Source organism: Poecilia formosa, unplaced genomic scaffold, assembly GCF_000485575.1.
Source record: "Poecilia formosa unplaced genomic scaffold, Poecilia_formosa-5.1.2 Scaffold171, whole genome shotgun sequence".
NCBI lineage: Eukaryota > Metazoa > Chordata > Actinopteri > Cyprinodontiformes > Poeciliidae > Poecilia > Poecilia formosa.
Window position 1 is genome coordinate 606,571 of NW_006800110.1, and position 13,065 is coordinate 619,635.

At 37.5% G+C, this 13,065-nt stretch overlaps 1 protein-coding gene across 1 annotated transcript; it reads right to left on the reverse strand.

Moving 5' to 3' along the window:
- Positions 1 to 2,074: 2,074 nt before the first annotated feature.
- Positions 2,075 to 5,630, reverse strand: mc4r (melanocortin 4 receptor). The gene has a single exon (XM_016677976.1). The coding sequence runs from the start codon at positions 5,213 to 5,215 to the stop codon at positions 4,226 to 4,228; it is 990 nt and encodes a 329-aa protein (XP_016533462.1). The 5' UTR covers positions 5,216 to 5,630; the 3' UTR covers positions 2,075 to 4,225.
- Positions 5,631 to 13,065: the final 7,435 nt, after the last annotated feature.

A 13,065-nucleotide genomic window follows, 5' to 3' on the forward strand; every position in this document is an offset into this window, starting at 1 on the left:
TATTTGTGAAAACTGGGAAAAAATTACAATTGCATAACTCCAATTGGATTTTTTTTCTCTCCAACTTGACATGGCATAAATATCTTGAATACATCTATTCTTTATTTTATCTATTTTAAGTGGGAATAATTTAGTCCTAAATTTATAAAAACCTTTAAAGGTACTTTTGTAGTTTAAATTATGCATATTACTAGAACATTTCAGCACAGTGAACATTGCTGTCCAAATGTAGTAAAGAATGAACTCAACTTTAAATAAATGTTCATCTGTTGGTTCACATAAGTCACAATTTTACCAAATTTCAGCCAAAGTTTTCAGATTTGTGCTCTGAAGAAGTCTTTATTCTTCATGTTTTAACCTTGAAAACAAACACTTTCTGTTTATGATAAATCAAACAAGTGAGTAAATGTAGTAAGAGATAAAAGAATAAAGATGTTTATCTGCTACCTGATAAAAACAAACATTAAAATCTTCATCCTCACTGTAAAACCCGTAGCAGTGGAGGCGTAGGGTTTTGTTTATCCCCCTTGAGGAGCTTTTATGCTTCTGACCTCCAAGGAATTTCTTTCAGTCTAAATGGGCAAAGTTTTGTATTTTCTTTCCGCTAATGTTCCAGGTGTCTTTCTGATGGATTTGTTTTCTTCTCGGAGCCCCAGCAGAGACCCTCGAATGCAAACAGCTTAGCTAATAGAGAAAAGAGAAAACACCTTTCGCAAGTAAAAGCTTTCAGATTACCCATCCAGCTTATTATAATATATTAATATGGATAAAAGCTCTCCTGCTCCAAATCCCTCATATCGTAGATTACTGTGGGGATTTAAACTCAAAATCAAACTGAAGGAGGAATGTACAGAATATAAAAATATTTTGACAAATGTAACACTCTTCTAATGAAAGGTTTTCAACATAAAATACATCAAAATAAATAATTCAGATGAATCTCAAAACAGTCACAATAAGATGTTTGTTAAAACTGTCACTATGTCGTGACAGTTTGTTGTAAGACGGATAATCTGTGAAAAGATCGACATGCTCCACCTCTTCCCTGAGCTGTTACTGCCGTCTGAAGAATGCCAAAAGCAACCAATCAGAGCCAGGAGGCGGGTCTTAGCGCTGCCAATCAACCTCACATACTTGCTGCTAAATGTGATTGTGTCAGACTTAAACTGTTTATCTACAGTCATTGGTCTATATGCTAATAAGACCTAGCATTTATGATAGGCCATGCTGGCAGCTAGAGCGGTGACAGACATCCTGGCTCTGATTGGTTGTTTCTGACCAGGCGGTGTTTTTCTGCAGGTGGCAGTAGGACTACAGGGATGAGGAAGAGGAGGTAAAGCTGTCGTTTGCAGCCTCTCCTGCAACAGCACCTTTCAAAAGCCTTAAATCCAAGTATCTAAACTTAAGGCCTTAAAATGTCTTAAATCCAGGTAAAAAAATGTAGTTTGGCCTTAAATGCGATAATCACAGGTATTAAATTTTAGTTTTTTTCCTCACACATCTTTTCTGTCAGGCATAAATTTGAGTCGTGTGCAGACATCTGTATTATGTACTGCAAAAATTCCCTTGCTAGCTAGTTAGCATCTATGTTATTGCTGAAAAAGAAATATAACAAAGTCAGTTTTCTCGACATTGTCCTATTAACCTTTTCCAGTTCTGGGTGATGTTTGCCATCCCTCTTTCTTGATCTACTAAGAAAAATGTTGCATTTTTAATTTCCTATCAACCAAAACTGATTTGAAATTTTCTTCACAATGGAAAGAATTAAATTTCTTGCTCCTGCCACTGTTTAAAAGCATCACTGAAGGTTTTTCGGGTGCCATTCAAGGCCGTAAAGAAAAACAAGTATGCTCTTCTGAGAGCCAAAGTAATTGGCTTTATCAGATTGAATAGCTGCAATATATGAAATTCTCCTGAAGAAAAAGTGATTATTAATCATCTGGAGGAATTTCTGGAAGCCATAATTTAATGGTTTGCAATCTGAAGGTCGGATTTCCTCCCAAACTGAAGGAAACGTTGATTTTTATCTCAGCTTTGTGCAAAACCAGAGTAAAGTTCCAGGCAGATCTGCGGCTCAGGTTGCATTATGATTTATTCAAGTCACAGCAGCAGTGATTCACAGTACGGACTGATGGAAAAAAAATACAAAAAACATGTTTTTCAGTTGCATGAATCACATGTCAGAGCTGATCACAAGACACCCTGTTTACATCTGTTCTGTTGTGCGTTTTGTGGGCGTTTGAATGCAATTCAAGTTTACAGAGATGTATGTTAAAAAGGCAACACTTAAAACATCAAAACTGTACATAATCTTTTTTTACTGAGACACTTTAAAGTACGGTTTCTGTTTATATCACAGTGCAACACCATTAAGGCAAAGATCTAAAAAAGCAGCAGGTCACACACATGGAGAAAACCTACATTAATTATACTCTGCCCTTGCACACAAACACATTGAAAAATAGACTTATTTATAACCACATGCTTAAAGTGCCAGTGTGAATAACTCAAATGTGCAAATTTACACAAATACCTACACAAACTTACAAGAGCGCAGATGAGAAACAAGCTTTAACTTTTATCACAGTATTTGTCATGCTGCTTCAAAGAGAATTGATTCAAATCTTTGGGAAATAAAGAAAAATGTGCACTTTTATTCAGAAACGGATGTGCCTGAGAGATTTAGAAAACATTCTGATGCATTCTCTGCAGTGGGAAAGTGCAGATTGTTTTTTACCCTGTTAGAATCTGTGAATGGTGCCATCAAATACTTAAAATTATTTTTTAGTTCAGTATTGTGCAATGTTGAATTTTCTTTGAGAACTTTTAACTTAATTACATTACTTTTTTGCCTGAGGATTTAAATTAAACAATAAAGTCTGCTATAAAAGAAAATAGTTTTATAATAAAGTTTAGCTGATTTGTGCTGGAAAGAGACAAATAGTGTCCTTGAAATTTGTGCTGTGAAATAAAAGTGGAAATCAAAGCAGTGGGTACACTTCCGCTAACCTGCTAATGTGCTAATTAGCCCAATACAATTAGTACAGTCACATTATAATTAGCACAAAACATTAGCTCCGCTATAAATAGCAGAGGTAATGTTTCGTTTAGCACCTTTGCTAAACTAGCAAACCCTTAGCGCACCCAGCTTCCTTTAACTGAATTCAGTTTTAAAGCATTAATTTACTTGGCTGGTTTGTAAATTTTCAGTTGAATAAAGCTGACCAAAAATGAAAAAAAAAAAAAAAGCGAGTACAGGACGGGACGTGATTGGTCGACGATGAAGGGACGCTATTGGCTTACAATGTGCCATGTGACAATCCGTGATTGGTCAACTCGGTGATGAAAAGCTAAATATAGCTTTGTGTAAATCTGCAGTATTTTGTTGTGTTTAGCTATAGCGCTTCACAATTAGCTTCCATGTTGGTTTAGCTCTAAGATGAACTTCATGAATAATGCTGTAGAAACATTCAGAAACATCTGGAAAGCAGCAAGACTTCATCACACACAGATTCACTCCTTTGGTAAACAGAATTACAATCCTTCTTTCTTTAGCCTCATGACTGACATGTGCAGTAATGTTTTCATTGCCTTATAAGGTCTTTGACGGCTATATACAGTAATGCTATGGTAACCTCAGGAAGCAATAGGCCTCCTTCTATGGCACTGTCATGGTTGCCTCAGAAATCAATGGTGTGATTAATTTAAAGAGAAAAACTCGCCTTATAAGGCAAACTTGTGATTGCGGGATTACCTTATAAGGGTAAGTTATAATTATAATGTTATAATCGCTTTATAATGCAATACTGTGGTTGTCTTATAAGGTATAATCACCTTATAAGTCAATGCTATGATTTGCCTTTTTGCCCTACAATGTTATGATTACAGTTAAGAGTAACATTATTATCTTGATGCTATAAAGTCGTACCCCAGTGCTTCCATGTTCAAGAAACCAATGGAGACAAAGTAATCTCAGTTGTAGCAAAGTTAGTGTCTTATCTCATTCTTAGCTGTCTAATGTGCTTTAAATATATCATACACCGAAGCATTTTCAATCTGTGCAGCTGCAAAACTGACATTTCAGGCTCTTCATCCTTTTAGATTCACAACATTGTGGACTGCAGACAAATCCTGTGGTTAGCCAACCGTCTAATCAACCCCACTCATCCTGCAGACCTGGAGCTCTGCACTGCTCACTGATTATAGATGAAATACCTGGAGCGTCTCACAGAAAGCTAATACACCAGAGAGCCTGAGAGCAGCAGAAGATCTCCTTAAAGGTCTTCCTCATCTCCTGGCTGCGGAAGGCGTAGATGATGGGGTCGATGACGGAGTTGCACATGATGAGGATGAGGTACATGTTGAAGTGAGACATGAAGCAGGTGCAGTAGGGGTTCCTGGGGCAGGTGATCATCAGGATGAGGTGCAGAAAGAAGGGCGCCCAGCACACCACAAACACCCCCAGCAGGATGGTGAGGGTGATGGCGCCCTTCATGTTGGCGCGCTGCTGGATGGGCGCGTTGCCCGGCAGGGCGGCGATGCGCTTCATGTGCAGGCGCGCCAGCAGGAACATGTGAACGTAGAGCGACGCCATGAGGACCAGCATGGTGAAGAACATGGTGATGAGGCAGATGAGCACCGTGGTGCTCTCCGAGTAGATGATGAAGAGGATGCCGGAGACGGTGCAGCACGTCCAGATGCCAGCGATGACCAGCAACGCCCGCCGGATGGTGACGATGTTGTGGTACCGCAGGGCGTAGAAGATGGTGATGTAGCGGTCGATGGCGATGGCGAGCAAGCTGCAGATGGAGGCGAGCAGAGAGCTGCAGATCATGGAGTCAAACACGTTGTCCATGCTTTTGATGAGCGTGACGGGGATGGTGAGGCTGCCGCCGTTGATCAGCGCTATGACGATGGTCTCTGATGCGTTGGAGACGCTGACCAGCATGTCGGCGACCGCCAGGCTGCAGATGAAGAAGTACATCGGGGAGTGGAGGTTCTTGTTCTTGATGATGGCGGCGACCACCAGGATGTTCTCCAGCAGGCTGATGATGCCCAACGTGAGGAAGACCTCGGTGGAAATCAGCAGCTGCTCGTAGCAGCCAGCAGAGGAATCCTTCTCCTCTCCGGAAACGTCTTTTTCTGGCAGAGTTCCTGAGCAGAGGCTCCGGTTCAGGCAGCCTGGGATCAAGCCTTGCTGAGCCGTGGAGTTCATCTTCACTTCTTCTCTTTGTTACAGCAAGTCCTGAAGTCTCAGCTGTTTCTTTTTCCCATTTTCATCCTTCAACTCCTCCTCAAGCAGCAAAAACAATCCTGTTGTTCTGGTTTCAGTGAAACGACGTGAGGAAGAAAAGTGGAGGAGAAACGATGAAAGGGTGAAAAATAATCAGCCGGATCCAGAGAGGCAGAGCGCAGCGGCTTGCTGTGTGACCGATCATCACTTCTCAGCCACTGTGGTCTTATTCTGGTCTCACTTTCTCTCCCTCTGCTTATGTACCACACACACACACACACACACACACACACACACACACACACACACACACCCTCAGCCCATCCCACCCTCACAGATAAAGTGGGAGGTGTAGGAGGAGCTGACGCATCACTCAAGGTTTTATCACTGAAATGAATTTGTTGCAATGTTTGAAACTTTTCAGGACTGAAGAGAGTAAAACTGTTATTTAATGTAATTTGGTTTATGAATGAATAAATAATAATCATTCAGCAGCTGAATTATGATTATTATAGCAGAAGCTTTTCTTATTTTCAATTAGTGATGTGCAGAAACCAGCACTGCTTTTATTTATTATATAAACAGTTCTAACAGGAGGAATAAACATGGGTTATGTTCTCTGAAAATTACTGAATTATTAATTTAATCTTAGCAAAAATTTACACTAACATGCATTTCTGTGTGACCACTGCCAAAACACAAAATCTTACCATTTAATTTTGGTCTAATTTATAATGCAAATTACTTTGCACATTTGAAATAAGAGAAAACTAACTTACAAGTAACTTTTCAGCAACATAGGAGCTTGTTTTAAGTCAGTAATTCCTTAATATTAATGAAAAAGTTCTTGTTCCGTTCACAGACTGTTTCTTTTATAACGAGACATTTTTTCCATTTTATAAGTGAAATAATCTGCCAATGAAACTAGAACTTTTTCATTCATATTAAGGGATATTTGACTTAAAATCAGCTTCTATTTCTTGCTGAAAAGTTACATGTAAGTTAGTTTTGTCTTATTTCAAGCGCACCAAGATATTTGCACTAGAAACTAGATGAAAAATACTTGGTAAGACTTTGTGTTTTTGCAGTGAAGAGTCTCAGCAAAGGTTATGTTTTACAGCAGATAAATCCGACCCATATCCAACTTTTCACCACCCAAAAAATCCGATCTGTGGAATTATTTTGGATGCATATCGGATAGATTTCAAAGCAACAAAGAGAACCTGTTAATAAATACGGCTGTACAACTACAGGTACAGCTTTCTATTCCAGCTGTTACCAGAATCTTAGCAGCTAATGCTAATGGTTAGCAGCTTGTTCAAAGCCAAAGGTCTGTTTAACAACAGAATACATTTCCCTTTGTTTATAGCATCACAAAAACAGACTAATTCAGGTATAAAGAGCTAATTAGAACTATTTCCTTCTTTGTGGGGAAACACTTCCTCTTCCAAAACACTGAACTCTTCACAGATTCAGAGTTTGTGCCTGGTTTCCACAACTTGACACATCAGAGATGAATGTGGGCAGGAACAATTAGCTAGCCAGGTCTTCTTGTCCCACATTAGTGTCTGACCTCACATATGATTTGTTGGAGGAAGAATCAATAACTGAGATCAACACAAATTCATTTTCTTTCTATTATTCTATATGCTGAAAATCCCAACAACTATAATTTCTCCCCTCTGTCTGGAGATCTTGTCAAACTGAGTAGCAACAGGCTCACAGGTTTCTCCTTTTACTGAGCTCCTTTACAAGAATAAAATATGAAATATTGATCATTTTGGGGCTTTATTCCCCCACAGCTGTCCTCTCCTGACTCCATCAGATCTCATTATGTTTACTGCTGTTTGTATTGAAGATCTGCTCTACAGAGAGCCGGGTTATGAGTGTGTGGATTAAAAACACTAAAGAAATCTGTTTAATGTTCTCAAGGGACACAGACTGGAGGAGCAATTAGAAACCTGTCAGACTGCAGTGAAAAAGCAACAAGTCTCCTGAAGACAAGGTGTTCAAGGCTTTTACGGCAACCTGCCGGATCACGCTAACCCTTTGTGTTCAGTAAATGTCAGTCTTTGTGCAATACAGAATTAAACCACTTTAAAAAGCTGCAGAGGAAATTAGGTTTTTAGAGGAAGTCATGCCAACAGGTTTTAATTTTAAAATCTACCAAATAAGCTTCCAAAAATGGAAATTAAAGCCTTGAAGAGCTTTATTTTTATTATTATTAAACATTTAAATAACTCTAAATTGATAGTCAAATGTAGGTGAATCTCTAAGTTAACATAAAAAAATTTTAATATGAAAAAAAATGAACATTTTGAGATACATTTTTATTATTACTTCATGTAATCTGCAATTTTCTTAGTTCTGAGTAAAAAATTTGCATAAAATATACTGACTGCTGTCCTAACACAACTGTCTGACTCTAAGTTAATATATTTCTATAATTTTTAAAAAAAACTTGTTTTCTTCCGTCTTCAGACGCTGAACAATGACGCACACAGATGACATGTCTGCTTGTTTTTCATCTTCTGGGCATCTCATTTATTTTGTGCCTAAATCAGATTTCTGTGAATCACCAGATGTTCCCTAATATATTTAGCTCCCAAAAAAATGTGCCTGTTTCTCTGTTACTCATTTCACCCAAGGGAACAAATAATAAACTGGATGGTTTTCTTCTGTGTGAGTTTAGAAAAATGTCTCGAGTTTCTTACCTGTCTTTGTAGAATTCAAATACTGTAATTGAGTAAAAGTTGTAACGTAATTATATTGTTCATAAGTTAATAAGAATGAGCCGAGAGCTAGCTCTAAGTTATTGTTGCCATAGCAACTCTGTAGCAACTGCCATGACAGTTGGCTATGGTAGCTACCAACAGGGTTGTTAGCTAAAGAGTTCCCAGATCTATGCATTTAGTATATTTAATTTGTTAAATATAAGTATTAGGTGGATTTATTTCCAAATAGCTGGAGATTATAACATAGCTCCACGGTAGCTAGTTTGTGCACTGATCTGGTTAGTTGGGTGCCGTTCAAAATACCCATCTAGATAAAAAACAACACATCACTGTGTTTAAATTGTCCACTTCTTAGATGACTCTAATTTGCAGAGTGATTTAGAGCAGGATGTCATTTGCATAGCAGTGGAACTGAATGTTGAAATGGCAAAATATGGAACCAAGATGGAGAAGATAAATAATAAAAGAAGCGGCCCGAGGACAAAGTCCTGAGGAACACCAGAAGTAAGAGGAGGAGTGGGAACAGAAAGTTTGTAAAACACTCAGACAACGTCTGGCGACAACAACCTTAATATATTCAAGTCATTTAAATTCTCTAGTTTTGAGTCTTCAGCGCGTCTAGATGCCTGAATACGATAAGCTGCTGCCTCAATCAATCATATCTTCTTGCTAAGGTGAAGGTATCACCATGGAGACAAAAAAAGCCTCCGTACGCACTGCAACTCATATTTCTGTGATACTGGTACTGCTGGACCTACAGAATGCTACATTCATCAGACAAACCTAAACTCTGACGTTTAGACTGGACGTTCCCAGCATGTCTGACTGAACACCAGCCAGCAGCTCATTTTGTTCATGATTTCTACCTGAACATCCATTTGTGATGTGATTTTCTGACTGGTCAGGCCTGCAGCAGCTGGCGGCGCTCCTGTTTCAGAGGCTCTCCCTCCTCTCTGCAAGACACTCGTGTTGCTGCTCAGAAACAACTCAGATCATCAAAGACGGGAGAAGAGAATAAATGCATCAAAGTAAACAGAAGCTGCTCAGGCTTTTTGCTGCTGTTGTTTTTCCAAACAGAACAAACCACTTCAAAACTCAAAACATCTGCTGGTTCCTTTATCCCGATTCCTCGCTATCATGTTGGGATGAACGTCTTTTAAGCTGGAACTAAACAGCATTGTTGTGTTTTCTTTTATGTAATGTCTCAGTTCCTCCTGCATGTATCTTTTAAAACATGAGTGTGTGGTTTTTGGTTTTTTATTATAATTATTTTGAATGTACAAAAAGCAAAGAGGAAGACAAGAAGTTCGACCGGAGCAGCTGATCCTCTTCTGCACGGCCGTTACAAACACTGCAATAAGTCTTTGTAGAGTTTGAATTAATAGGAGTTACAATAACATTTCATTTACCTTGAGGTAGTTTGAAGTTAAACTGAATTTGAATAACTGAGTCTGGTCTGTGTTGGTCCATTAAATGCAGAGTTAGAAAATATATCTGCTTTAATGGAAACTAACGCTTTTGGTAAAAGGTTTTTACACTTTTTGGGCATCTCAAAATATTTGTACTTTTGCAAAACTGCAATGAAAACACTTATTTTGCATCACATGAGTCACATGACCGACAGCAGAATGTTACTACTGCTGGAAACGCAGAAGACGACGACAGGAAGTGGTAGGAGGATGACTATATCTGTTTACATTCGTTGCTGCCATGATTTTTAATGACTTATCGTGTGAACGACCTTATTCATGTGTGATTTAATTTATTTTTCCTATTTAGTGGACACTCTACAATTGCAAAATTGTGTTTTTTTACGCTAGACTATAGAAAAATATTTGGTTCTTATTATAAATACTAAGGAACTTTTGACTTGGTTGAAGCTGAAACGTTTTCCTCGTCACAGTTTCCAATTCACAGACGATGAAAACAAAAAAGCCGAACCAAGGCTATTTCTGTTTTAATGCCTTTCTGAATCTGTTTCCATGGCAAACCTGTAAAGAAAGAATAAAACCTTGAATTCATTGTTCATCAACCTCAGATTGTTGCTATTTAAACCCTGTGTTACAGGAATTTGGGATTAAAATATTTGCCACATAGAAAGACCTTTGCAAGGAAGCAAATGCTCCCAACATGATGGCAATAAGCACGGCTGTCTGAGACATTGGGAGTTAATGCATTAACATTCCTTCAACCACAAAACTTCTGTATGAATCTTTATTTTTCAGTTGAGCAGCCTACGAGAATCCTGGGTTATATTTTATAAAAGTGTCTAATTATGTGAGAAAACCAAAGTTTTCTGTTTATTCAGTCAGTATTTAATACAACCGACAAAATAATCACAATTCAGAATATTATGAAACATTTAGCAATAAAAAACCCAAGTTTGGTAAGAAAATAACCACTTAATATTTACAAGATCAATTAGCTTTAGATTAAATAATTGATAATTTTCCATCTCCTCTCTTGCCAATCTTGTTGTGTTATCAAATATTTGTAAATATACTTGTTTGGGATGAATAAAGGAAGGTAATTTGTTTAAAAAAAGTTAATTTATAAACTATATAAATATTTTTTTCCAGCTCAAGAGGTTTAGCAGTGAAATATGTTCTGAATAATAAAGCACGTTGACAGATTTTAATTTAGATTTTAAGGAGATTAAAGTTCATGAAAGCTGTTAATCTTTGTCTTGCAAAACAGAAGCAATGAAATAAAGTTCATGATTTAATCCTGCTGCTTCTTCTAAAATCCTCTGTGATTCATGAAGGTTTGCACACAACGCAAAAAAGATAAAATATAAAAATCCCCAGATAAAAAAAAGAAACGATTTTGAGTGGAAGCAGGAGAAGCAATTTGAACGTTTGCTAAATGATTTCACTTCACTGGAGCTGCAGAGACGTGAGGAAACATTCCTGTAGACTCAGGATGATGTTTTCATTTCCTGATAGCAGAAACATGTCTGACCTCTCACAGGCTCAAAGCAGCACTTGGTTTCTGAGCGTCTCCTGATTGCAGCGGGCGAAACCTTCCTGACAGGTCAGTCAGAAATCATGGCTGCGCTGTCGCTGCTGACCTATGATTGCAGGAAACGAACTGAGTGAAACACAAATTGAAACGTCGTTTCTCTGAACAAGTGGCTGACAAAGTTAGAGAAACAACATCCGCTGTTCAGACCAGGGAATGGATTCGGAAATAACCAAAACATTCAGAGGAAAATAAGGGCATTTTCTGCTGATTGTGGAGCAATAAAGCCAAAGGAAACTATGAAAATAAAATCAATTTATAAGTGAAATGTTCAAGATGAAGAGTTTTGTTAATGTTTAGTATAAAGTTACCATTTACTGACTCTTAAAAATGACTTTCTTATTTGTTTTTGATTGTAGCTTGTTTTTAAAATCAAACCGTTTTAGACAAAACTCTGCAAGTAGCATAACTAATGCTGTTATTGCATTTTAGGCAATAAAATGTTAATTTTCTTATTAAAAAATAAATTAAATTAGTTTTTATTTGTATCTTTTAACATATTTCTAATATAAAAAAGACTTTTATCATCCGACTAATTGATCAATCATTAGAATAATTGACTCTAACGAATAATCTAACATTTTTCTATTTATTTACAACAAATGTAGTTAAAAAATTTGCATATGAATAAGGATTAATTTTATTTAAATGGGACAGGCATATTAATGTAAATACAATGTTGTTGTAAATTAGCAAAATGCTAATTTTAATCTGTGACAAACAAAATACGAACATTCATACAATTTCATACATAAAAGTAAGAAAACATACAGTTGGAAAAACTCTTTTAAAAGGTTTTATTTTTAGATTTTAAACAACCAACATAACCAACTAGAAGTTGCCATTTAAAGGTTGGAACTGATTTGAATTTTTTTATTGTGGAAGAGGATAAAGTGGCCGAGTGTGGAGCATTTCAGAAAACAGCAGGAAAAGCATTTGGGTCGACTTTTACAGGCTTTTCTACTTCCTGCCTGACCTGCTCCAGCAGTGTGATGCCGTCTGAGTGGATCTCCTGCTTCCTGTTTGGTTTTTTCTGCAGCTAAACTCGGTTTTGCCTCAGCAGTCTTCGTCAGCGTCTCGCTGATGAAGACTTTGTTCAAACTGCAAAAACAAACTGACCAACGCAAATTGAGTCTGGTCATTTCGACCTCAAACACACATTCAGGACGACACACTGCAGGAAAAATGATGTTTCTGAGCATCTGTTACCTGGAAACACTGAGCTCAGATTGTTCCATTTGTTTAAAATAAAGCATCTTCCTCTGCAGACATTAAGGTTGTTACTCCGGGACGTAATTAAACCTTTAGATTTTGGACTGCAGGTGTTCCTGATTGATAGGCTGCCATTATTTGTATGTAGCTGCAGCATCATTAGTATTCTAACAAGGCTAAAACGTAATTAGTGCCCAGACAAAGCATCAATTATTACATCTCTAAGTAATTACCTTGGACTGGTTATCAGTTTGTGATCCTCCTTTGGGGCTGAGTGACTCAGGAGGTTGTCGTTATCTGGTTTGGCAGAGCTGAGTGAGGATGAGGAGCAGAAATTCATCCTGACATCAGGCAGGAAGGATTCGCCACAAACTGTTTGCTACAACGTCTTTTAAGTAAATATCCAGCTTTTTTATTTCAATTGGGGAAAAAAAAACTCATTTGTATTCATGTTATGACTTGTTTTCAGTTTAATCCAATTTTGATACAATTTTGGAGTTTGGTCACATAAAAAAATTCTGGTGTTTGACTTTTGTTCACGATTCAACAGAAGCTTTAAGATTCTGCTGAATCATGAAAATCTTTTAACTGAGCATCTCTAACAGTTATTACCTTTATCTGACTGACACAAATAATCATTATTTATGATAAAAATAAGGTTAGTGAATCTCCAGCTACCAGAATATGTTTCACTGCTGACATATTTCTAGCATCATTCATGCCTTGAGAGAAACTTCAGGAGTAAAACAGCAAAATTTATAATAACCAACATTTCCTGGATGAACAGATGGATGGATGGATGGATGGATGAACAGATGGATGGATGGATGGATGGATGAACAGATGGATGGATGGATGGATGAA